Here is a 27755-nt window from a genome sequence, read left to right on the forward strand (position 1 = left end):
GGTATCTGTCAGTCATCTCAGGGAACCAGATAGGAAACAGGACTAGATGAACTAATTCTATTTTATTGCAAGGTTACATTAACAGAATCTTGCACATTTGAAAGTACAAATTTTTCACTGCCATTTTTAATTGCTTAATCCATTAGAGTGAGTCTTTCCTAAGTTTCTTTTTCTGATAGTTAAACCACTGGGGGCTCTTCGCTCTCATGTCTGATCGTTTCCCAGACATTGTTTCTCCTTTCTTTCTCAAGGTCATCCACACATTCCTTTACATTATTTGGGCTGAATTTGAGCCAGTAACTCTCAAGGATCCTTGGGGTACTGAGTTCTGCTACCTGTATATTAGATCCATTTCCCCTCTGGCCAGCTAAGGCTTTTCAGGTAACATATATCTGGATCCAAGCAGAAGTGAATGCCTCACTGTAGAAGAGAATGACATTTTTGGGAAGGTGGTTAAAAAGATACTAGACTTGCAACTTCAAAGGGTTCTGGAGGAAACAGATTATCCAGACCATAAACCAGTGATACCAATTTTAAAACCAAGCAAACCAAGACAGGAGAGAAAGCTACTGTCTAATAGCCGTTTTAAGTGCCTGCTATAAACTCTTAGAACGATTATGCCTAAACAGGATCGGCTCTAGAATTGAAGAACTTGTTCCTCTGGAACAAGTAGGATTTTGACAAAACCAAAACTGAAAAGACTGATGCTGAGCCTAACAAGTCACACTGAAGCAGGATTCCGATGAGGACTTAAAACCACAACAGTTTTTGTAAAACTGACTGTAGCCAACAACACAGCCTAGAAGGAAGGTATATTATACAAACTACAACTGATCATCCCATATCAAAAGACTATCCACCTTAATAATATACTGAGCGACAGCACTTTTCAAATAATAATAATGAAGTGGGGGAAAGCAAAGTGAGAAAATTAAATAATGGCTTACCACAGAGCTCTGTGCTGGCTTCCACATTGTTCAACCTGTCCTATACATATTGACATGCCAGTTACCAAAAGATGGAAATTCACTTAAGTGGATGACATGGCCCTAGTAGCCCAAGAGAAACATATGAAGGATGCTGACAGTTCCCTTACAGAAGACATAAAAGGTCTGGGGATATTCTTTGATGACTGGAGGCTCAACTGAGCGAAAGCAGTACCCCAAATAGTCAATTTAACCAATTAAACTGCTTACCCTCCCCTTAAGAAAGACCATGTAAAATTAGCCAGGGCTGTCTTAAACAAACTCCGCTCTCCAAAACTTTATGTTAAACTTTCTAAATGTGGATTCCACCAAGAAAAAATTGACTATTTGGGGTACCACATTTCACACCAGGGTGTAGAAATGGACCCTCAAAAAGTGCAGGCTGTACTTCATTGGGAACCACCATGCCCTAAGGAACTCTCCTCGAAACAAGTAGGATGGGCTCAGTACTTTAAATGGTTTGATTTTACTCTCAAATACCTCCCGGGGGAAAAAACTTTCTGGCAGATGCACTATCCAGAAAACCGCAATACAATAGTGCGAAATCAGATGTAATCAAACCCATAGTACAAAACAATCAATTGGCCGCTAAAGTAATCACTAGATCCCAGGCAAAACAAGAGACATTGACAGACAGTGACACCACCCAAACTTTTAAACAAGCATTTGTCACTGATGAATGGTTTTTGAACCACAAATCCAGCTGTCTGATGAAAGAGGACTTAGCTTGGGTGGGAGGGAAGTTGTATGTTTCAGCCAGCCAAAGACTATGCTTAATGGTAAGGTGCCATGACTCCAAATTAGCTGGACATTTTGGTTTTACACCTAATTAAAAGACAATTTTGGTAACCATCACTAAAAAAGGACATAGAAAGCTATGTAGCTAGCTGCCCCATTTGTGTAGCAGCAAAAAGATGTCAGGAGAAAACCCCAGGACTCTTACAGAAAGTAGCTGAACCTTCAGCGCCATGGAGAGAGATTGCTATGGATTTTATTGTAGAACTGCCAGATAGTGCGGGAAATACCGTCATTTGGGTTGTGACGAACCTGTTTTCAAAATAGGCACATTTTATACTTTGCCAAAAGATCCCAACTGCTAAAAGTTTAGCCAAATTATTCCTAATACACATTTATCGGCTTCATGGAGCTCCACAAAGGATCATCTTCAACAGAGGGGTTCAATTCACCTCCAAATTTTGGAGGGCATTTTTGAGCTTACTTGGCACTGCCCACGGGTTGAGCTCATCTCATTACACATGTACTAATGGAAATTGTGAGAGGATGAACTTGATGCTAGAACAATATTTAAGATGTTTTATTAATTTTCAACAGGATAACTGGACCGAACTTTGACCTTTTGCTGAAGTTGCATTTAATAACTCTGTACACTCGAGTACTGGTTTTACCCCTTTTAGGGTAGCAACAGGCCAGGATTTCAGCCCCATGCCTGAACTACCCACAGAAGAACCCACCATCCCCTCACTTAAGGAGTGGATGAATACTTTGCAAAACACATGGCCAGTAGTTAGCTTAGCCTTAAAGGAAGCTAGAGAGGCTTTTAAAATTCAAGCTGACAAGAAAAGGATGGAACCTTTCCATGTTGGAGATAGGGTATACTTATCTACAAAATTCCTGAAATCATTACAGCCATCAAAGAAACTATGGCCAAATTTCATTGGACCTTTCCCTATCACTAGGGTCATCAATCCAGTAACTGTTGAACTACTCCTTCCAAAGACACTCAGGCAAGCCCACCCAGTATTTCAGATTAGTTTACTCAAACGAGAGGTAATCTCATCCCTCAGACCACCTGCATCTACACCACCTGTTCCCATCATGAGTAAAGGTGAACAACACTTTGAAATCAAAGAAATCCTTGACTCTAGGATCCAGAGAGGGAAAATCCAATAATTACTTGCTTGGAAACATTTACCCTCATCCCAAAATGAATGGGTCGCTATCACCATGTTAGGGCTCCTATTTTACTGAGAAAATTTCACTCCCAATACCCTAACAAATCTTGTTAATATACTATATACTTGTTTATATCTTTTCACAGGTGGACCCTTTCTTCTTCTAAGGAAGGCAGCATGTCATATCCCTATAAGTGATACTGCTATTCAGTTGGGAGAAGGGGGGGGCTTGGATTCGATTTATTAGCATTGCCTGTGTCAACAGATATTTTACAACCTATATCCTGGTGCCAAAGCACCCTGAGATCTCCTTATCTTTGGAGAATGTTTATGACAGCCATGTGGGCTGTTTCACTTTAAAGGATAACAGAGGATACAATGGGAATGCATGCTTATCCAGTTTTCAGGGCAGTTGGTAAAGAAAACATCTTCACCCTTGTGTATTGGCTAAAATCTGCATTCTGGCTAAAGGGAGGGGTCTCTATTGCTTTAATCCTACTTATCTTGCCTAAGGGTATTCAGACGTTGCTTTGAATCCATTGCTGTCACTTCTGCTTAATAAAGAGTTCCTTTTGAAATACTCCGTTTCAAGAGTTTTCACTTTCTTAAGTCAGAGGGAGAGGCAACCCTTACAGAAAGCAACATCTGAATAACCTTAGGATCTGACACTATGTATGTGTGAGACATGCTGATAAAAGAATATTACAGTGACGTCAACTTTGTTCTTTTAATGGGTTGTGTATTACTATATGTTGTAACTTTTAACTGGTTCACTGCTCAGAATTCTCACTGATAGGCAGCTATATAATCAGTGATGGGATTCAAATAATTTAACAACCAGTTCGCCCAGGATCAGGTGGGCCATTGTGGGAGGCTTGGCCCATCCCCGTCCTCCAGCTCCACCACACATGCGGGACAAGCCTCCCACGACGGCCAACCGACCCTGGGCAAACCGGCTGTTAAATTACCCCCCACTCGTTATCAAAGTGGATCCTGGGCTCTGTGCTGCAATGGAGAAACAGGAAAAGGAACTGGCGGCATGAGGGAAGGAGGAGGAGCAGGGAGAAGAAAGAGGGAAAATGGCCTCCTCCTTCCCTTGCGCGGCTGCTCCGTTTCCCATTTCTCCATTGCAGCGCCGCGCCACTTGCCCCACCCACTCCTACCCAGATGCCCTCGCTTCCCCTAAGCATTTCAGATGCCCTCAGTTCTGCCAAACATTTTTTTTCTAACCTGATTTCCAGCTCCGTCGCATTTCTCCACCACATTTCTCCCCATCATGTGCAGGGAAACAAATGTTTGTGGAACTAAAAATAAAAAAAGTTCAATCAATTCCAACTTTGTGAGATTTTTTTTTTGCAAGAAGTTGGAATTGATTGACCTTTTTTTGAAAGTCCCACAAACTTTTGTTTCCCTGCAAACAATGGCAAGAAACACAACGGAGAAACGCGATGGAGCTGGAAATCAGGTTAGCAAAAAAATGTTTGGCAGAACTGAGGGCATCTGGGTGCCAGGCACTGAAACAGGCCCGTCTCTCTCCAGCAGCTGCCCAGGCCCGCTGGAGGGAAGGCAGGCATCTACTGGCACTTTAACGCAGCAGCATATCTACATGCACGACTCAGGTTACAAACCGCCTTCCAGAAACTTTTGTCTGATGCATTTCTCCTCTAAGTTCAAGTTGTAATAACCAAGCGCTTTTCTCTATGCACCTCAAGCACGAAATTCTAACTCCACCCACTTCTATTGTAACATCTCTCAACGAAGATTTGTACTTCTGAGCATGCTGATGGATTTGAGCCTTGCAGAGTTTGAGGCTGAGAGTGAGCGAGGCCAAGAGAGTCATGGGAGGTAGCCTCAAAGTTCACATGGCTGCCTCCGGGATATACATACATACATACATACATACATACATACATACATACATACATTTATTTGTCAAACATGTACAAGATAGTAGGTATAGGTATAAATATAAACAAAGGAAGTAAGTACAGATAAATGGGGACAGTAGGACAGGGACAACAGGCATGCTGGTGTGCTTATGCATGCCCCCTCTATGGACCTCTTAGGAATGGGGTGAGGCAGGGGTGAAATGCTCCCGGTTCGGACCAGCTCAGGCGAGTAGGTAGTGATGGCGGCGGGCAGTTCGGAGAACCAGTAGCAAAAATCCCTGCCCCCGCCCCCCATGCCCAGCTGAGCTGCGCGATCATCAGAGCCTTTTTTTTCTGTTAAATCAGACAACTCAGCTTGGCTCTCCAGAGCCACTTAAAGGAAAAAAACTTTTTTTCTTTTAAATGGCTCTGACGATCCAAGCTCTGACAATCCCAGCTGAGTTGCCTGCTAATCGGTAGCAAAAATCCCTCCCCCTCCCCCCTCAGCTTGCTTACCTTAGCTGCTGGTCGCAACGCCTTGCTTTAATCCCTGCAATCCATTGCATCAGCAAGCAACTGAATCTCCCTGCCTGCAATCAAGCAGGCAGGGAGTTGTGGACTTCAACTCCCAAAATTCCTCAGCCAGCAAAGCAAAGCTGGCTGAGGAATTCTGGGAGTTGAAGTCTACAAGTCTTAGAATTGCCAAGGTTGGAGACCCCTGTACTATTTGGTAAGTTTTTTTCCCCTTTGGGAGCTTTAAAAAAATAGTTAATTGGGGGGGGGGGTTGGTTGTTCTTTTTTTAGACCTAGCCATTTAAAGTTTAGGAAGTTTTAAATTTAGCTGCTTTTATATAAAAATAAAAATAAAATAAAATAAAATAATATTTGTGCAGCTTTCTGAGATTTAGTGTGTTTCTGTAGTGTTTCACTCTAACTACACAAACACACAAAATCTCACAAAGCTGTATGTGGAATTTTGTGTGTGTGAAGTGTGAAAGTTGGTTTTTTGGGCTTTCTGTGGCTGTGTGAGGTTCCTGCTTGTTGCAGGGGCCATTTTGGGTCTAGCACAGCTGCTTTTACATTGTGGGTGAGTCAGTTGTGTTGTGTTTTGTAGATTAAAAAAGGGCAAAGAAGTGACATTGACTTGGCCATGCCCACCTGACCAACAAGCCACGCCCTCCCAGTCACCTTACCACCAAGCCTCACCCACTAATTAAGCCACACCCACAGAACCGGTAGCAAAAAAATTTAGATTTCACCCCTGGGGTGAAGTCCACGGTAGACAGTTTGAGGTTGAAGATGTGAGGGTTTGAGATTGTAACAACGGAGTCAGGTAGAGCATTCCAGGTGTTGACTACTCTGCTGCTAAAGTTGTATTTTCTGCAATCGAGTTTGGAGTGGTTTACCTTGAGTTTGTATCAATTGTTTGCCGGTGTGGTTGAAGCTGAAGAAGTCATTGACTGGTAAGATATTGTAGCAGATAATTTTGCATACTATGCTTAGATCAGATCGCAGATGGCGCAGTTCCAGATTGTCCAAGCCCAGAATTTCAAGTCTGGTGGCATATGGGATTCTATTGTGAGTAGAGGAGTGGAGTACTCTTCTCGTGAAACACCTCTGGACCTGCTCAATCGCCTTAATGTCCAATATACAGTGTGGATTCCAGGTGAATGAGCTGTATTCAAGAATTGGTCTGGCAAACCAATTGTATGTCAATACAGTTAACAGTACAATGTTACTGGAGAAGAAGCTTCGCAAGATTAGGTTAACAATTCTTAATGCCTTTTTGGCAATGCTGTTACACTGAACTCTGGGGCTTAGATCGTTTGAGATGAGTACTCCTAGGTCCTTGACAGAATGAGAGTCTTCTACGAGATCGTTTCCACCCAACTTGAATTTGTTGTTCTGATTTTTTTATGCCAATGTGCAGGACAAAGCATTTATTAGTTGAGATTTGGAATTGGCAAATGCACAACCATTCTGACACATAGTAGTCAGAAGGGCAGCAGCATTGTCAGTGGTGTTAAATAATTTTATGTCATGAGCGAAGAAAACACAGCTGCTTTTAATATAATCACATAGGTCGGTGATGGCGAACCTATGGCATGCGTGACAGAAGTGGCACACAGAGCCATCTCTCCAGGCATGCCAGCCATCACCAGTTGCTCTTCCGGGTTCCGGCGCACACATGCACACTGGCCAGCTGGACTTCATGTGCGCATGCGTGCCAGAAACTGGGCGACCATGTAACCGGCATGCATACACTTGCCGGAAAATGGAAGGTCAGTTTCCCGGCACACACATATGCACCAGGGAGCTGCTCTTCTGGTTTCTGGTGCTCCCATGCATGCGCACCAGGGAGCTGCTCTTCCGGCTTCTGGGGCTTCTCCCTGCACGCGCATGAGCGCTCCCATTTCAGCACTCGGTGCCGAAAAGGTTCGCCAACACTGACATAGGTCATTGATGTAAAGCAGAGAGTGTGTGGGACCAAAAACGCTGTCTTGGGGGACACCGCTGTTAACAGGTGCCAGATTTCATTGGGCCCACCCTATTTTGACTATTTGTTGCCTGTTGGACAGGAACGTGGCTATCCACTTGTGCAGGGATCTGGAGATGCCGTAAGAACTTAATTTCAACAGTAGTTTGTCGTGCACCACTGAGTCAAAGTCTTTACAGTAATCTATGTAAATTGCACCTATTGCTTTAGCTTGGTCAAGATGTGTGGTCCAGATGTTTCTACAGTGTAGGAGTTGCAGATTACAGGACACATTTTTTCTAAAACCAAACTGCTTGTTAGATAGCAGGTTGTTTGTGTCTAAGTGGAGGGTGATGGATTGGTTTATAATTGATACCATAACTTTACAGTTGACACCATACAGTGAGATTGGTCTGCAATTTTCTACTAGACTAGGGTCTCCCTTTTTAAAGATAGGTATAACCATGGATAATGACCATAGATCAGGCAATGAGCTGGTTCTGAAGGATACCTCATAGATTGTGCGTAGAGGTTCAGCTAGGGCACTGGCAAGCTTTTTCAAAAAGTAGGCACATAATCCATCACGACCAGTAGATAGAGATGGCTTTAGGTTACGTAGTGCCATTTCAATGTTATCTACTGTAAAATCAATATGTACTAAATAGTTACAATTTGTTATGGTACAACTAGGAAATGGGAGGCAGCAGCCATTGCTGTCGACAAAGACTGAACTGAAGAACGTATTGAAGAGGTTGGCCTTAGCTGCTTCATCGTTACAGTCTTCCCCGTTAGGCCCTTTTAGGGGTGGAATAGTTTTCCAGTCTTTAAATCTGGCATTTACGAAATTATAAACGGCTCGGGAGAAGTTTGAGTTTAGCAGCTCTTCCTCCTGTCTGCAATGGTGATTGGTACATTCAGCCTTTATCTGGCGGCATAAGGCTTTGTAGCAGTTTTTAAAGTTGGCTACATAGCTAGTTTTCTTTTCTCGCCTAAGAGATTTTTTCTTGGATTGTAACTTTCTTATTGTTATGGGTAATTTGTTTTTTTCTTGGCTTTGGGGGCTATTTTAGGTATGTATAGATTAATGACTTGATTGACTTCAAGAAATAAGGTGTTATAATGGTCTTCTGCAGTTATGCAACCTGTGAACAGAAGGTGCCAATCAAGAGATCAAGGTCGGCAGCTATAAGATCATAGTTGGCTTTTTTAAAGTTATAATTTGGAGTCCCATCATTATGACCCTCTTTGCAAGGACACAAATTGAGACAAAATCAATCATGCTGTGATCACTGTTGGAAAAAGGTTCTTTAACTTGTAGGCCATTAAATTGAGTTTTAGCTATTGCAGAAGATGAGATTTAAGCAATTGTTGAGCCTAGTGTTGTTTGTTACCAACTGTTCCAGCCCCAGAGTCATAACAACATTGTACAGGGTTGCATGTAGAGGTTCAGTTGTACATTCGTTTAAGATCCAATTAATAAGCAACAAATTGAGATCACCAAGAAAGATAAGAGGGCAGGAAGCTACCCATGTTAGTAGTGCAGTTAGCTTGTTTGTATGACCAAGGTCGTAATTGGGGGCTCTAAAACATAGTAATAAACGAACTGTGGTTTTTAGGGACAGTTCGCAGACAATAGTCTCAGGAAGAGCAAGCTCTTGTGTAACATATATCTTTTTCAGACCTAGAAACTTTTTATAGAAGATAGCAACACCACCCGCTCTACGATTATCATGGTCAGACCAGAAAACGTGATATTCACTTACTGTAATAATGGAGTCTGGAAAGGATACATTCAACCACGTCTCACAGACAAAAATAAGGTTAATCGGGTCGCACTTAGAAGTAGGAGGAACTCGGGCATTTTGTTTGCGAGGCTTCTTGCATTAAGTAGTTTGCATTTTAGGCCGGTAGGGGTGGACCTGGAGGAAGTTGGGGCGTGCATGCCTAGTTTTGATTGATGGGGGGGCAGTTGTTGGGACACGGGCCACTGATCTTGCATTTGATACAGTCAGCGCGGTAGTCTATGTACAGGTCAGTCTCTCCTTGGTACTGGTGCCTTTGAGCTCCGAGTGGAGCTCACGGGCGCTTTGCAGTATGGACAGGTTGGGCCACGAACAAAGTTTCCTATGGTTTGTGCAGCTTTTGGCGAGTGAGTTTATTGTGAAAATGGATTTGCGTTTGCTGCTTTCGCTCTTGCAAACGACTCTGCAGAAGCGTGGGGCCACCGAGCCATCACTGTTCTTGAACTCGGAGCCGTCGCAGGAAACATCGATGATTTCATCGGAAGCAATGGTTGATGCCTGGAAGTTGTTGATGATGTCACGAACCTTTGTGATGTCGTCAGATTTGTTGGTGTCATCCAGTCCAAATAAGATAGCGTTGGGACACTGCTGTTCGCGTCTTTGACAAGGACTTTTGCCTGGGAGCTGCCTCTGCTTCTCCAGAAGTTTCTGCTCGAATCCTCCATCCTGTCTCATCCTATTGCTCTCTTCTCACCCTTTCCGTATGTGTGTATGTTTCCGTGCCTTCTTCACATGACTTCCCTCTGAAATCTGTCTCGGCTTCAGTCTGCCTTTTAATCCTGCTCTTCTGCCTATCCACCACCCACCTGGCTCCCTCTATTTTCCCGGTGGGAAAAGGTTTTCCTTTCCTTTTGCCTCAGTCAGAGTCTGGGTCCTTTGAATCAGCTGCATAGGTTTACTCCTGTCGTCCCCTCCCCAAGTCCCAGGAAGGTGGGTGCCTTTCGCTTCTCCTCCAACCCCAGTTTTTAACTTCCCCATCTCTCCTGCATTGGAAGTTGAATGAAAACCAGATGTGTTTCAGAAAACAGAGATTCATCATAACTGGTTCACCAAACTCAACAAAAAATTAGTTACTGGTTCTGCTAAACCCGTGCGAACTGGCTGAATCCCACCACTGATATAAATGGGTTATAAAAATTAGGCTGAATTATTTCCTCAAAGACACTGACTATGGCTATATATTTGATTCTTACTCAAAATTCCAATGTGCCCATAGGATCAATATTGAATGTAACTCAATGTGTTCTAAAAAATTCAACATATTTTAAAAGTATGCAAAATAGATTATTCAAAGCTAAATAGTAAAATTAATCCCACCCAACAAAGTAGATATATGTTGAAAATTATAACAAAACAGGACATTTGGAGAAGTTGGAATTTCACAGAACCAGATGATTCTTGTAAGATTTTATTATTTTTATTTAATGGTGGAGGAAATTCCTGGACTCTCACACAAGACTATGAATTGTATTCAGTCCCTGAAATAGTTGCCGATTTTATGAACTCACCTATACAATTTCTGGCGTTCTTCCAATTCCTTACGTCTGTGATGCTTAAGGATTTGAGTTTTTTCATCATCAAAAAGCTTGGCTGCAGAAGTAATGCAATGATAATTTAAAAATATGAAATATACAAATGCTTTATTTTTATTTAATGTATTTTAAAATCTTTACAATAAAAAAGATTGCTGGCAGTTTATATTCTTGCTGGCAGTTTATAGGAAATTATTAGTTTTCCTCCCTGTAAAATTGATAGAGGGGCCACTTTCAATGACTCTCAGCTCCCCATGGTCTGTTCAATATTCCTCAGTATTATTTAGTTATTTATTTCTACCCTGCCTTTATTATTTTTAATAATAACTCAAGGCAGAGAACATTATCCATCCTAATTCTCAAGCATTCTAATTTCTGAAGGTAATGCTATACTGATCAGGACCATTGCAGGATCTTTTTCTATATTAATTAAAATTTCAACTAAAGCATATCATCAAGTCTTTCCAATATCTGAGTTTGACATATCTAAAATAATGCTCTTGGGCATTACTGCTAAGTGTCCTCCAAACTCTCAGTATTTGTCAATGTCTTGTTCCTGTGCAATCTAGAATAACATTAACTTTTTTATATGGCCAAGTATTTCCTTCCTAATCATCATTTTCATGGTGTTCGTTTTTTTTTTATTTATTATTATTATTATTATTATTATTATTATTATTATTATTATTATTATTATTATTATTATTTTATTTCTATACCGCCCTTCTCCCGAAGGACTCAGGGCGGTGTACAGCCTATTAAAAGCACAAAGACAGACATCAATTAAAAATAATTAAAATTATTAAATAGTTTCGGCTCAAATTTAAAACCCCAAAAATTTAAAACACCTAATTTAAAATCATTACATTGATAGCCCGGCCTGGCGGAACAGCAGGGTCTTGAGGGCACAGCAAAACACACGGAGGTCGGAGATCTTACGCATTTCTGGGGCAGTTCATTCCACAGGGCAGGGGCTCCCACAGAGAAGGCCCTCCCCCTGGGTGTCGCCAGCCGACAAAACTTGGCCGATGACACCCTGAGGAGACCCTCTGTGGGAGCGGACTAGCCGGTGGGAGGCTATTGGTGACAGAAGACGGTCTCAAAGGTACCCAGGTCCAATGCCATGGAGCGCTTTAAAGATGGTGACCAGCACCTTGAATCGCACCCGGAAGACCACTGGGAGCCAGTGCAGCTCGCGCAGGAGGGGTGTCACATGGGCACAACGGATTGCGCCCATAACCACCCGCGCGGCCACATTCTGGACCAGTTGGAGCCTCCGAGTGCTCTTCAAGGGGAGCCCCATGTAGAGAGCATTACAGTAGTCCAGCCGGGAGGTGACAAGGGCATGAGTGACCGTGCACAAGGCATCCCAGTCCAGAAAGGGCTGCAACTGGCGAATCAGGCAAACCTGATAAAAAGCCCCCCTGGCCACGGCCGTCATATTCTCTTTTAAAGACAGCCGTGCGTCCAGGAGGACATCCAGATTGCGAGCCCTCTCTGTGGGGGGCAGAGATTCACCTCCAATAGTCAGCGATGGCACCAGCTGACTATATCGGGACGCCGGAAGCCACAGCCACTCGGTCTTGGAAGGGTTGAGTCTGAGCCTATTTCTCCCCATCCAGACCCGCATGGCCTCCAGGCAGCGAGACATCACATCAAGGGCATCGTTGGGGTGATCTGGAGTGGAGATGTACAGCTGAGTGTCATCAGAGTACTGATGGACTCTCACCCCAAAACCACAGATGATCTCACCCAGTGGCTTCACATAAACAGAAGGGGCGAGAGAACCGACCCTTGTGGCACTCCCCATGCGAGGCGCCTCGAGGTCGACCTCTGCCCCCCTGCCAACACAAATTGCGAATGGTCAGAGAGGAAGGAGGAGAACCACCGCAGGACGGTGCCCCCTATTCCTAACCCCCTCAATCGCTGCAGCATGATACCATGGTCAATGGTATCAAAAGCCGCTGAGAGATCTAACAGGACCAGGACAGAGGAGCAACCCCTGTCCCAAGCCCTCCAGAGATCATCCACCAACACGACCAATGCCGTTTCTATGCTGTACCCCTGCCTGAAGCCCGACTGGTACAGGTCCAGCTAGATAGCTTCATCCAGGTGCCGGGGAAGCTGTCGTGCCACCACACTCTCAACAACCTTCGCCACAAAACGAAGGTTGGAGACCAGACGATAGTTAGCTAATTCAGCTGGATCCAGGGAAGACTTCTTGAGGAGGGGCCTCACTACCGCCTCTTTCAAGGCGGCGGGAACAGCACCCTCACTCAAAGAAGCACTTATAATCCCCTGGAGCCAGCCTCGTGTGACCTCCCAGGAGGCCAGTACCAGGAGGGACACGGGTCCAATAAACACGTGGCGGCACTAATCTTACCCAGAACCCTGTCCACATCCTCGGGAGCCACGGGATCAAACTCCTCCCAGATAATACTCTCAAGACCTACCCTTGTCTCCTCCCCTGGACTCATCCAGTCGGAGTCCAAGCCTTCCCAAATCCGAGCGACTTTATCATGCAGGAATTGCACAAAATCCTCAGCTCGACCCTGCAAGGGATCTTCCCGCACTCCCCCCCAAAGAAGGGAGTGGGTCACCCTAAACAGAGCGGCTGGGCGGTTCTCTGCAGATGCGATAAGAGCAGAAAAATGGTTAGATTTCGCCGCTTTTATCGCCACTAGGTAGGTCTTGATATAAGACCTCACCAGTGTCCGGTCAGAATCGGATTGACTAGTCTTCCAGATGCTCTCTAGGCACCTTTTCCGACGCTTCATCTCTCTCAGCTCCTCAGAGAACCAAGGAGCCAATTGAGATCGGCATCGGGTCAGAGGCCGCAAAGGCACGACGCGGTCCAAAGCTCCAGTGGCCGCACTCTCCCAGGCGGCCACCAGGTCTTTGGTCGAGTCATGTACCAGGGTTTCAGGAAACGGCCCAAGCTCCATCAGGAACCTTTCGGGGTCCATCAGGCACCTGGGACGGAACCATCTGGTTGGTTCCGTCTCCCTGCGGTGGGGGGAAGCGGCTGAAAGTCCAAGTGAAGGAGGGAATGATCTGTCCATGACAAGGGTTTAATGTCTAGGTCCCCTCTACCAAGATCATTCAACCACTGACCAGAGACGAAAATCAAGTCCAGAGTGTGTCCCCCTATGTGAGTGGGGCCTTGAACTAACTGGGTCAGGTCCATGGCCACCATGGAAGCCATGAACTCCCGAGCCACCTCTGACGCCTCACCTGCAGATGGTAGGTTGAAATCCCCCATGACAATAAGTCTGGGGGTATCAACCGCCACCCTGGCAATAACGTCAAGCAGCTCGGGCAGGGTCGCCGCCACGTGGCAGGGAGCCAGGTACGTAGTCAGCAAACCCATCTGCACCCCACGGCCCCACTTTACAAAAAGGGATTCACATCCGGCTATCTGAGGAACAGTGGTCTCCCTCGGACAAAGACTTTCCCTAATAATCGCCGCCACTCCCCTACCCCTCCCCTGAGCCCTTGGCTGATGAAATGCACGGAAACCTGGTGGGCACATTTCAACGAGGAGGATCCCGCCTCCTGGCCCAACCAGGTCTCCATAATACCTGCCAGGTCCGCATCCCCCTCCAAGATAAGATCACAAATGAGGGGGGCTTTATTAACAACCGACCTGGCATTACATAACATCAGCCGCGGACCCAGGGCCTGAGGCTCTGTGCAACCCCGGACACGAGTCGTGCATTGGGGGCCGGAATGCACAATCGCTCATAAACAGCATGTGCGCACCCCCGGAACATGATATGGCCCCCTGCGCCCGTCATATCTGCCCCTCCCACTAATAATTTTTCCTAAATTCAAGAAGGGGAGAAATTATAAATTATTCAACATGATATTGGTTTTTGTACTTTACCAATTTGCAAAATGTTTGGAGCTTAATTTCTTAATTTTTCTTTTAATTTTTGATTGAAATATCCAGAAAATATCTTTCCTGTTTCTTTTTCTATTTCTTCCCTTTGAGGAATATTATTTCAACGTTCTTTGTTGCCTGTATTTTCTTATCTATCTTTGTTAAGTTACATAGAACAACAGTGTATCAGATTACTGACAAGAAAATACGGCTGACATCTGAAAAAAAATCATTTGGTAACATGAAAGCTTGTTTAAAAAGTTTGATGAAATGATAATGGCTGCAGAAAATATTCAGATGCATATCACTCTAGATAAATTAAATTTACAAAAGGAATGTGATCTGAAAGCAGCAGATTTGCTGGAAGGAAATATGGACTTTACAGACGTAGAATTGAGTCAATTGCAACATCTCCCTGAGGTTCAAGTGCATTCTTTTACAACAGCAGAAACCTGATTGAGTGGAGTGGCAAAATAATAAATTGGTTTTCCCTAAGAGGGTTGAAGAAGATTGGGGAATGAATTTGATATTCAACGGAAAACAATTTCATCTGGACTTTTTTGGAGAAAATCGAGAGACTTTGGAGATTGGATTTGTTATATTTAACCAGGAAACAATTGATTAGAGATAGTATTAAGAAACAAATGTAGATATTTGATCCAGGACAAATCACTGTTAATTCTTGGGACAATTTGGCATAGAAAAGATACCATAGTAAATTTTCTACAAGTTGATTACAATAACAGTTTGTTAACAGAGGGTTTTCAAACCTTAATCTTGTCTCTTTCTATTATTATTTTTCTAACTATTAACTATTTTGTCATTAATATATAGATGACAGGTTAATATTTTGCAAATAGATTTAGTAGTTTAAAAATTTGGATGGCCGGTTTCGCAAGACATAGGAAACTAATATTGTTGTAGTATATTAATCAGTATCCAACTGGGGGGGGGGATAATATGTAAATATGTGTTAGGGCTTTTTTAATGTACTTTTAATGTCTTGTTTGTTCTGTGTTTTTTCTTTGTCTTTTTTTTTAAAAAATAACTTTTTTTGAATAAAATAAAAATAGAACTGCAAAAAAAGGGAGATAATAGAAAAGATTCCATGGATGGAAATCTTAGTTCAGGATGCTTGGCAAGCCCTGGAAAACAAGATAATAAATGCCCAAACAAGAGCTATACCACAGAGAAAGAAAAAGAAGAGGTTCCCGAAACCAGCATGGTTATGTAAAGAGCTGTCTGACAGACTGAGGGACAAAAAGGACAAGGATAAAAAATGGAAAGTGGGGCACATATAACTAGAACAGAATACCAGCATTTAATCCAAATCTGCAAGGACAGAGTCACGAAGGCTAAGGCTCAGAATGAATTAAGATTTGTAACAAATACCAAAAATAACCAAAAAAAGTTTATATCAATATATAATGAAGAAGAAAAAAATCAAGGAAATGACAGAAGATGACAGGTAGCAGGGAAAAAGCAGAACTGCTTAATTCCTTCTTTTCATCTATCTTTAAGCAAAAGTGGGGGGGAACCTAATCTATCAAAAGCAGCACCAAGGGTTAGGGTTAGAGCAGAAATGAAAGTCACAGTAGGCAAGGAGTTGGTAGGAGAAAACCTATCCACCTTGGACAAGTTCAAATTATCAGGACCAAATGGTTCACATTTCAGGGTTCTGAAGGAGCTGGCAGATATGATCTCAGAACCACCTTGCAGAGCTTCTGGAACTGCCAAAAAAGTGGGAAAGAACTAATATGGTTCTGATTTTCGAAAAGGGAGAAAAGAGGATCCAGGAAACTACAGACTAATCAGCTTGACATCAATATCTGGGAAAATCCTGGGAAAGATAATCAAGCAGCGAATTTGTGCGCATCTAGAAATGAACAAGGTGATTACTAGAAGCCCACATAGGTTTGTTAAAAGCAGATCATGCCATACATACCTTATTGCCTTTTTTAATAGGGTGACTAAATTTGTGGTCAAGGACATGCTGTGCATGTAGAATACTTAGACTTTAGTAAGGCATTTGACAAAATACATCACAGCCTACTTCTTGGTAAGATAGAATAATGTGGGATAGACACTACCACTACGAGATGGATTCACAATTGGCTGACCAACTGCACATGTATAATCTCAAAGATTTCATTTTCACCAGACCACAATAATCTTCCTGATTGATATATATTAGAGGAGTTAAAAGGGAAGTATCTTTGATCAAAACTATATTTCTACTCTTCCAAATTTGAAACATTGTTTTAATAAAAATGTTTTTAATCTGTTTTATACTAGAAAAATAATTTGGATGAAAAAACATTGATTTATGAAATGTATAAACTTATTTGACTCCAACACAGTATAAAATTCCTCTGTGAGGGAGGGTCCACAATGTAATAAAAATGCATACATATTATTTAGCCAAATAATTTTCTATACATCTAGCAAAATTGTTATTATTCTACATTTTAAAAATTTCATCTTTGGTATCCTAATTCATTCCTGAATTCAACTGGATAACATTCAAAACAGACTTAAAAGTTTAATTTAAACTTAAGTGTTTTTAACATATAAATTTGTATTTATATAATTATGATGTGGTGTACTATCATTAAAATCCTACTCCATATGCACTTTCTACACGTGCAGCTTCACTGTCAGGTATTTTACCCCTTTTCTATCTATTATACAGAAAGATAGAGGGAAACAGAAGTTCAATATTCTTGTTAAGAAGGTAAATACTATGCAAACAGCTATGACAGCAGAAAGGGGAATATATTGAAAGGCAGGTTTTGAAACAGGAAAATGAGCTTTAGAAAAGGGGAAGAGATAGATGAAAAGCTGCAGTGTTTCCAAATTAAGTGTAGGAGGGGAAGTTAGAATACTCAGAAAAAGAGTTGCTAGCAATTCTGAGCTGAATGAAGAACTTCATAGCAACATTTTATGTCAGATAGTGGAAGTTACTGACTTATTTAGTGTTACAATTTGTAACAAATAAGTTTTCACATACTATTGGGAAAAGGCTGAGAGACAGCTGCAGTGCATTAGGTGCAGGAGCAAATTTTGCAACGGTTGATCAGTGTTAGAAGCAAAGGTAGAAGAGGGACAGAGAGGAGGGATTGGTTATGTCACTGCAATGACATAAAAGCAACCTGGAATTAAGGAGAAACTTCCTAACAGTTAGAACAAATAACTAGTGGAACAGATTGCCTTCAGAAATTGTGGAGATTTTTAAGAAGCGACTGAACTCACTTGTCTGAAATGGTATAGTGTCCCCTGTTTGACCGGGGGATGAACTAGAAGAGGTCTCTTCCAGCTCTATTCTATTCTAAAAAGCAGTTGCAGAAAAGGGAGATCCTCTGCTCAGAGGCTGAAAATCCTAATTGGATTTTAGCAGGAAGGATTTTCATCTCCTGAGTGGAGAGAAATTTGCACATGGCCTGTGCCAGGCCTTCCAGGGCTACCTCATCCTCTGGCACCTCACACTGCTTACCTTACCATGTCCCAAAGTCTTCTGCACCCCATGAGGCTGTGCTCCTTATTTGGGATATAGTTTTAATATACTATTAATATTTCCTCCTTTTTACTGTTTCAAACCCTTTTAAGCACTGTATCATTCAGCTATGTTAATCATGGAACTTATTTCATAGCAGCTACAGAATATTATTTCTATTAATCATCACAGCGTACTGAAAAGCACTTTTTTGCCTTCAAGTCTTCAAGAGTCAATGACTAATGGCCAATGCAACCTTTATGAAGTCTCCTGGAAATGGGCCATAACTGGAAAAAATGTTTGGCAGGTGCATAATCAGTTTCAATTGGGAAATTCAAAAAGAGGAAGATGGCAAAATCCCAGAATTGTATATGCAGTCATGGACTCAAAAGCAGAATGCAAATAGAGAAGTAGGAAATCGGGCTATAGAGTTTCAAAAACAGAGACCAAGTGGTACCACTGAAACCACAGATGTTTCTATGTTGGTGCACAAGATATAAGAAAAAAAATCCAGTAAAAACTAGAGACCCTAACTTGAGAAAACAAGACTCATGTGACACTTAATTGAAACATGGTGAATGATATTCATTATTCCAACATTAACAGAAGCACAAAATTCTGCTCTGCTTCATTCCATCCTGGTCAGACCCCATTTGAAGTACTGTTTTCAGTTCTGAGTACCATAGTTCAGGATGATAAGCTGAAGTGAATTACAGAATTACAGAATAACAGTGGTGGGAGGGACGGACCTTGGGAGTGTATTCTAGTCCAAACCCTGCTCAAGCAGAGGCCCGGCCTATACTATTCTGGACAAAAGATTAAGTTAAATTAAGAATTAAGTTAAAAATTAAAAGGATACGAAAAGGATGAGCAGAGTAAAAACCAAGTCTGAAGAGGAACAATTAGAAGATTACAGAGGTTTTACAAAGAGACAGAGAAGGGGAGATATTATAGCAGTGTTCAAATATCTAAAGTTGTCTCATTGAACAGGAATGCACTTACCTTGACCATCTCGGAAAACCACCTCTTTTTCATCTGTAATCCACCTGTAACATGGAAACTCCAGGTAATCACCAACTGGTGTTTTCACAGTGATATATTTAAGGTACCAATCATCAGGAAACCAGTACTTCCGCTTTTCAATTTTTATCAGTTGGATTTCCCCCAAGTCCTCTGTCACTGTAACTTCATAAGTATCAGTCTGGGAAGGGGGGGAAAAAGACTGTGATCTGCTGGACAACCTAAATGCAGCCACCTGCAAATACTGGTAATTTAACTTCACATTTTCAGGAGTGTTCATTTCAAATTAACAAAACTTTGACAATGTGCTTTTAGTAGACTTTATCACCATTGCCCTTGCTGTATTGTGAAACATGTCCAAAACAACTGATTGTGAATCATGTCTAAAACAAGTCAGTTCATGTCTGTTTCCATCATGACAACAGAACTGTATTTCCCAACTAGGGCAATATTCAGGTGTGTAAGACTACAGCTCTCAGCTCTCAGAATTTCCCTAGCTAGCATAGCCATTGAAGTTGAAACTCTACCTCTGAAGTTTCCCAGTTTGGGAAAAGCTGCAGTAGACCAATCCTAACATGTTTCTGGCCTTATGCATGCCACAGAACACACAATGGATTTGGTATTCTGTTCAACTACTGCTGAGAATCTATAGGCAGGAATACTCTGTGTAATTCCATTGTAACTGATGTTTCAAAGTTTATACTATCCAGATTGCTAATGTTAACCTCTTTTCTTGTTGTATATGTGTGGCCTGAACAAACCTTTCGGCATATTTTGATTTAATACTGTCTTTTAGTCAATTGTTTTTGTCTGCATGTATTTTTATAACTAACCAGACATTATCAATTTAATTTTGTATATTTGAATACTAATTATCTTGTGTTGGTTAATGACTATAATAACGTTATCTCTCTCTGTAACTGATATATAACTTCTTAGTCTTAAATTGGAAGCTGGTATAGTCTTTTGCCCTGGTACAGGATTGATTGAAGGTGTTAGACCCAGGCATCTGATAGATCTAGTTGGTGTCCTATAATATACCTGGCAATTTGCTCACCTTGCTTGTGATATTACTAAAACTCTCACTTATTTATGGAATATTCCTTGAAATTACATCATGCTGATTGTTGTTTTTTCATTGTTCACTGGTAAAGGGAAATATCTGACTTAACTGAGATGGGGAAGTAGAATATTTTACAACAGAAAGTATTTTTATAACAGGAACAGAAACAGGACTTCGACTAAAAAAGCATGCATATTGAATTTATGTGTATCACATTAGCTGTAAAAGAATAGCCAATACAATCATTTTGCAAGAAAAAAATATATGACAGGGCTCTTTATCTTAAAAACTGTAGGACTATAGCATATATCACGTATGATCAGAATCTTACATTAACTTGATTTTCACAGGGATAGATCAACCCCACTCCTGTCTCATGTATGCACCTGGTAAAGAAGCCTATATGACCGTGTTGGCGAACCTATGGCACGCGTGCCGGAAGTGGCACGCAGAGCCATTTCTCCAGGCATGTGGAGCCATCACCCATTGTTCTTCTGGGTTCCGGTACGCTGGCCATCTGGTTTTCATGCACACGGGCATGCCGGAAATTGGAAGAGCAGCTGCCCATTGCACATGCGCACTCCAGGAAAACGATCTTCCTGTTTCCAGAGTGCACACCGGCCAGCTGGTCTGGTTTCTGCCACACATGCGCACGCAAAGACCAGCAACTGGCGCGTGTGCCAAAAGACGCAGAGGGAATCCTGGTGGTCACTTTCTAAGGGAGCAGAGCAAGGTAAGCCAGGGATTCCCTCCCTGCCTGCCTGCGCGAGCTATTTGCATGGTCCCAGGCGGTCCAGATCACTGGTGGACCAGCAGCTGATGAGGGTGGGGTGGTGGTGGGCTGCCTGCTCAGATGACCCCATGGCCGCCATCAAAGCGGGCCGAGACGCCCCTCTTGGCTCACTTCACCAGCTGCACGGATCGTTTGGGATGTGTTCTTCCTGTGCAGCTGCACCGCCCCAGAAGAGCAGCAGCAGCGGTTGCAGCTGCAGGGAGAAGAGCGACCAGCCGGCTCAGGTGCATGGGGCAGCATTTGCTGTCAGGGCAGGCAGCTGCCCAGTCCGTGGCTCCTTCCCTGTCGTATGGCCAGAGAGCCTGGCTCAGCTGGTGGCACAGCAGTGGGGGTTGGGTGGAGCTGCGCACTACCTGTGGTTAGGCCCATCGCTCAACCCCTACGCCTGCTGCCACCCTAAAACATTGTTGCCCCGATCTCTGCTGCCTGGAGATCTTCGCTGCCTTCCCAATTCCAAAAATGGGGTGTGGAGAGGCAAAACAAGAATATCACCGTTTCAGCCGCCGCCTGAAATGCAATGCACTTATCCCGTGGCTTGCATAAACCACTCCTGCCCCTTTCAAAATAGCCACCCAGCGCTTCCTTCAGGCGCTCAGGGCCAGCAAGAGGCTCTTCTTCTGAGAAGGGGGGTGGAGAGGCAGATGCACTTGCAGAGACAGGCTTTGGCTGCTCCTTCTGCTGCAACCCCGAACCCTTGCTTGGGCTCCTCCCTGCTGGGTGCTGGGCTTCCCGGGAAGCCCCCTGCGCCTTTGCTGCCTTGGCTGGAGCCTGATTCCAGAAGCGGCCCGGGGAAGTGTGGAGGTTGGGACTCGGTTGGCAAAGTGGGCGCTGCGCAGGGGGCATAAGGCAAGGCGCTGCCACCCGAAAACACTGTTGCCATGATCTTGGCAAGTGTTTATGGGTGGCAGATCTAGCCAAGAGACAAGAGAAAGTGAGTCTGAGGAGAAGGAGGAGAAGGGCGGGCAGCTCTGGAATGTGCATTACCAGGGAGGAAAGCATTTTCGGGCAACAGCGAGGAGGAGCCCAAGCAAGGGTTCAGGGTCGCAGCAGAATGAGCAGCCAAAGCCCGTCTCCACCGGCATGCCTGCCTCTCCCCCCCTTCTCAGAAGAAGAGCTGCTTGCTGGCCCTGAGCGCTCGAGGGAAGCGCCGGGTGGCTATTTTGAAAGGGGTGGGAGCAGTTTATGCAAGCCGCAGGATAAGTGCATTGCATTTCAGGCAGCGGCTGGTCCCAGCCCATGCTGCCACCTGAAAATTCTTTCTTCCCTGGAAATGCATATTCCAGAGCCGCCCGCCCTTCTCCTCCTTCTCCACAGACTCACTTTCTCTTTCCTCTTGAAAGAGGAAAGATCTGCCACCTGAAAACGCTTGCCAAGATCATAGCAACAGTGTTTTCGGGTGGCAGCGCCTTGCCTTACACCTCCTGCGGAGCACCCGCTTCGCCAACCGAGTCCCAATCTCCTCACTTCCCTGGGCCACTTCTGGAATCAGGCTCCAACCGAGGCAGTAAAGGCACAGGTGGCTTCCCGGGAAGCCCAGTACCCAGCAGGGAGGAGCCCAGGCAAGGGTTCAGGGTCGCAGCAGAACGAGCAGCCAAAGCCTGTCTCCGCCGGCGTGCCTGCCTCTCCCCCCATTTCTCGGAAGAAGAACTGCTTGCCGGCCCTTGGCGCCTGAGAGAAGCGCCAGGTGGATATTTTGAAAGGCTTGGGAGCAGTTTATGCAAGCCCGAGCCTCCTCGATCGGGGCGCCTCCCTGGGAATTATTGCCCGGCCTGGCCCGGGTGTTTGGAAAAACAGTACACTGTTGGAAGGGGAAGGGAAGAGGAGGAGGAGGAGGGGCATCACCCAGAGGCCAGCTGGCAGATAAAAGCTGCCGTAGTTCTTTCGGGTGAGCCGTCCTCATGCGGCTCTCAGGTCCCTGCCCAAACTGGCCTAGAAGTGGCATGTCACCTCACACCCACAAGTGAGGCAGCGGCTGCTCTCGCCAGTAACTGAGCTCACAAATTGGCATGGTGGGCTCCATTACCAGTGAGAGCAGCCGCCACCTTGCTCGCCCCTTCTCATCCAAACTTCCGGGTGTTGCTCCGGTTCTTTCCGCCATAGCCGCGCAGCCTTTTCTTCCAATTCTACCTATGCCTTGGCACTCGCAGCCGCAGCAGCCCAGCACTGCAGTTCCCCTCCCTCCAACCAGTAGCCTCTGCTCGCGTCACGGAGCTGATGGCTGGGTGGAAGGAGGACAAGCACCGGCACAAGGTGACGCGCCGCTTTCAGACCAGTCCGGCTGGCGGGTAGGTGAGCAGGCAGCCCTCAGGGAAGAGCCCTGCACTGGGTGACACATCTCCCGGTCGCGGGCTGCATGTGGGGCCCGAGGTGGAGGGGTGAGCTTCCCCAGCCGGCGCATGGCACTGCCGAGGTGGCGGGGCCGAGAGTGCTGCCACCGGCTTGGGAACAGCTGTCTCGCCAGTTACGGGCTGGTAACTGGTTGTCCTCCGGTAAGAGGTGCGCCGGCCCTCTTGGAAAAAGTGGGGGTGCATGTGTGGTGGGCGCACACATGTGCAGTGCGGGTTGCATGTGTGCATGCACAGTGTGAGGTGCATGCGCATTAGGAGCATGGTGGGGAGTCATGCGCACATGCGCAAATGGGGGCACCCATTGCATTATGAGTGCTGGCACGCAAGAGCGCACAAGGGCTCGCACGCTTGGACTTTTGGCACGCAACGCCAAAAAGGTTCATCATTGCTGCTATATGACGTTTGCATAATATTTAGATATTTATAGTAAATATGAAAATTAAGGACCATTACAATTTAAATATATTTCACAAATATAAGGAAAAACAAGGCAAGTGTGACTAATAAGAGGCTTAATTTGCACATGTGTGACAGACTAATGACTTCACTATCACCTGTGAAATTAGGAACACAATTGAAACTACGCAGGCTCAAAATCAAGGAATAAAAATCCAATTTTGTGGGATTGGGGGAATAGGAGGATCTGCTTGCAGCTGTTTAAAACTTTCATATTTCTATATTTGAGATTAAGCATAGACTATGCAAAGAAACTAGAAAGAGATTGTATACATTTTGCTCCTCTACATCACAATAAACAATTGCTCCTAGTCCCTCTTTTTATATAAAATGTTACTATTTTTCAATTCCTCCATTCTGTTTTTTTCCTTTTCTTGTCTCCTCATAATTTTTGCCAAAAACTCTAGCAGAATTTAGTACCCTTTCAGTTCTAGGATTAAAATATGAACAATGTGCCTCTAATTCTTTCCTTCAATATTGAAGAAGTTCACATAAACAGAAGAACCTTTTCATATTTAATTGCAGGCCAGGGTTCATTCAAAAATGCAAACCCTATGTGATTAAATACTGAAAATAAAATAAAATCACCTATGGATTTTTTGCTTTAATTTTTATTTGCACGCATGTCAGTTTATCGGATGGTGAGATTTGAAAGGCAGAAAAGACCACAGTGAAAATTAGAAAAGAAAGGTAGTTTTTTAAAAAAACAGTGTCCATTAATTGGGGTGGGGAGGGAGTTCTCAGAATGATGCAAGCAGTGTTGTAGCATTGTAGCCTATAGACACTGCTGACATAAACAGCATATCTTTGATATTCATCTTCATAGTGTTAGAAAAAGTTTTTCTGTTAGAAAAAGTTACTGAGATTTTCCAAACTCCTTGGCAACTTGTATCAATTTGCCTTCAACGATGCTCATGTAGATAAGATATTTAATGATTACATTTTGTAATTCAGGATATAAATCTATGCTGCACAATTTTCATATATAATTATTTAGATTCACGATGGAATAGAAAATTTATACCAGAATGTCAACAGGATTCCATACAATATTTGGTATATAAATCCTCTTAAGCCAGACATTCAACCACAGATTTAAATTACTTCAGTGAAAGAAAAAGTTATAATAATGGAGCAAATATATCATACGTGTAAGAGAGACTAAACACACAGTGAGATGAAATAAATTATAAAGAAACATGAAGGCAGTATTAATTGGTAGGGTGGATATGCATCTTTCCAATGAGGCCATGGCAGGTAGAGGCCTCATGAGTTGACCTCAGAGTTGAGGCCATGGCAGGTAGGGTGACAATGCAAGGCAGACAGAACCACAAACATACATGATGGGGGCAGGATTTTCATGAGAAAAAAAGTGATTTTTGTCTTTTCCATCCCAAAATGAAAAGTGAATTGCTATAGCAATCAGGGGGCTACCAAAAGGGGACTTGAGTAATTAATACATATCCTGGAAATACCAAACACAAAATAATAAACTAAAAAGTACAACTCTTCCAGTGCTTTCAGCAGTGTTTTGAGCAATTGAAATCCCATGTTGCACTGTATTTGAGACGTTGGCAATATTACTAATGCAATGCAAAATTAAATATCAAAATAACTGTTTCCCAAGTAATTATACTAATGTGGGTAATGCGGGTCCAGCTAAATGATCACTGAAGGGCCCTCTTTATTCATAGTATTGTAGGAAAGAAAATGTGCCTGTTTGAGAGGAGCAATTAACTATCTCCAGTTGAAAGGCAGATAATTTCTTTGAAGTAGAAACATTCAGAAAAGAGGGGCCCCTCAGTTGTCAGAGATAGAGACATTTGGTGATATACAGTTTGAAGGTTAAAACAGATCAAAGGATGACCACATGTAATATCAACAAGAGATAATTTGAATCTATGCTTCAGTGATTTACAAGAAGAATTATGACTCTTTGGCAAAGATAATGTAAAACTTAGTAATTAGGAAATGTCAATTAAATATAACAAATGTATATGACCACATAAATTGCTGTGTTAGCAGAATCCTTTGTTTGAAACTGTATAAAACTGGAATCTCATGTTCATAACTTTGCTCATATCTTGAGCAAAGTTATCTTTATTATTGCAATAATAAACTGACTCTGTCTGCCCCAAAGGGATGTCTCTTAATTCCTTCCTTCCATAACAATACCAGATACATTGTACATTTAGCTCCTAACTATAATCAATAATTTGTTTACTTTTTATATATTTATATAACTACGTTTTCTTTATATTATCTAATAGAATGTTATATTAGCAATATCTAATTATGTATGTAGCCCTCAACTTACAACAGTTCATTTAGTGATTGTTCGCAGTTTCAATGGCACTGAAAACAGTGATTTACGACAGTTTTTCCACATTTATGACCAGTGCAGCATTCCCATGATCACATGATCAAAATTTAGATGCTTGGCAACTGATTCATGTTTGCCTTCATTCATGATTCATATTCATGACAGAAGCCATTTTCACTTAACAACCATGGTACAATCTTAACAACTGCAGTGATTCACTTAACAACTATGGCAAGAAAGGTTGTAAGCTATCTTGCTTAGCAACAGAAAGTTTGGGGTTCAAATGTGGTCGTAAGTCAAGGACTACTTGTATAGGCACTGTATTTACAATAAAAATGCCTACATATTTCCCTTGTTGGAGGAAAAAGCCAACCACATAGAATTGATAGTGAGTTATATATACACTCAGTTGTGAATCTAGAGAGTAGAATCCTGTCTATTAAACAGCCCAAAGGATAAGCAAGAATAAGCATTTAGAAACAGTAAATGTTTCAATCTATAATAATCTCTTGTTCATTTCTTTCTAGAATGTCAGTCACAGTTGAGGCTAAAGAGACAAAAATAGAAATTAGGTCTAAACCTCTCTGCCACTGTAACAACCATAGAAGACACAGAAAAGTATGACTAACTGCTCCTTGCAAAAACAATTTCCTTTTTTTAATTGCTCCCCCCCCCCAACGCCTTAGCAAGTATATGGGGAAAGACTAAGCAAAGGATGGCAGCAAAGAGTATCTGCCATTATTTAATTTTGTTTAAAAATTTGAACAAAATTGTTTTTAAAAATTTCCCTTTTGAATTTTCATCCCCTTTGGGCCTAATTAGAGCTCTTAGAATAAGAAACAAAAGCCCGGATATTCTTAGAGGAACCCCTGCTTAACTGCCTCACCTCCCCAATTTGTTGCATAATGCTACAAAAGAAGTTACCAAGTACTTCTTACAAATACCATTTTGCGCACCTTCACAATCCTGATACAGCAAACCAGATATTTCTGATTAACTACACTGGAAAAAGTATGAATACTGATTTCTCCCCTCTAGATAGTGCATTACTGTATAGTCATTTTCGCCCTATGCGGTCCAGAAAAACAAACGGTTACAAGCAAATGGAGGCAGGATACTTTCCTGTAAAATAGCTCTCATATTGATCATGCAACAGAAAATTATTAAGCAGCTGCATTTCTGCGTCATAATACAGGAGGTATATTATATTTTCCGCTTTCCATGAGAAGGCAAATTAGCATTCAAAATTGTTGCTTGCTGAATAGGCAAAGATGAATTGTACTGTGGCAGAATGCAAACATCCCTCGATAACTTAGAAGAAGGGATGTAAGAGTGCAAATGGAAAGCCAATATCGATGAGGAACTATTGAGGGACAAGGAAAGAAAGGACTTTTTGTCGCTGTAAAACTTAACCTCAAATAATTTGGGTTTAGAGAGAAGCGATCGTACATAACTCGAGTGATATTCCACAGCCCGCCCACCACCTCACTCACAGCACCGCGCTCGAAGTCATTATAGAAGGGCTTGTCAAGCAGATGTCTCTCGCTCGTGCCGGCTAAGCCCACCAAGGTAAGGTAGATATAGTCGTCCGTCCCTGCGAACCACTGATTTCCCGTCGCCACTGTCACTAAGTAGGATGGCATGACTAGAGCTCAGTAGTAGTACTCCACTTTGCAAATAAATTCACAATTTATGGAAGGATGGTGGTAATTCTATGGGCGGAACAAATTGGCAGTCACAACCAGCCATCTCGCTTTTCCCGCCCAGAAGGGGAGGGGAAGTAATGGTTGTCAAGGCGT

The 27755-nt window shown here is 43.0% G+C and overlaps 1 protein-coding gene across 5 annotated transcripts in view; it reads right to left on the reverse strand.

Moving 5' to 3' along the window:
- The window catches only part of ALOX5 (arachidonate 5-lipoxygenase), a 207141-nt gene extending 179386 nt beyond the window's left edge, over window positions 1-27755 (reverse strand). For 2 of the 5 annotated variants that reach the window (XM_034409895.3, XM_034409894.3), the window contains exons 1-3: window positions 27450-27755; window positions 18956-19154; window positions 10554-10635 (exon numbers count right to left, since the gene is read on the reverse strand). In XM_034409895.3, coding sequence (XP_034265786.1) covers window positions 10554-10635; window positions 18956-19154; window positions 27450-27599 — 431 coding nt within the window. In that variant the 5' untranslated portion in view covers window positions 27600-27755. The remainder of the gene's footprint in view (window positions 1-10553; window positions 10636-18955; window positions 19155-27449) is intronic. The other 3 variants (XM_034409897.2, XM_060690182.2, XM_034409896.3) reach the window with 2 other exon arrangements.

Source organism: Pantherophis guttatus, chromosome 3, assembly GCF_059756535.1.
Source record: "Pantherophis guttatus breed Tessera chromosome 3, ASM5975653v1, whole genome shotgun sequence".
Classification (NCBI taxonomy): domain Eukaryota; kingdom Metazoa; phylum Chordata; class Lepidosauria; order Squamata; family Colubridae; genus Pantherophis; species Pantherophis guttatus.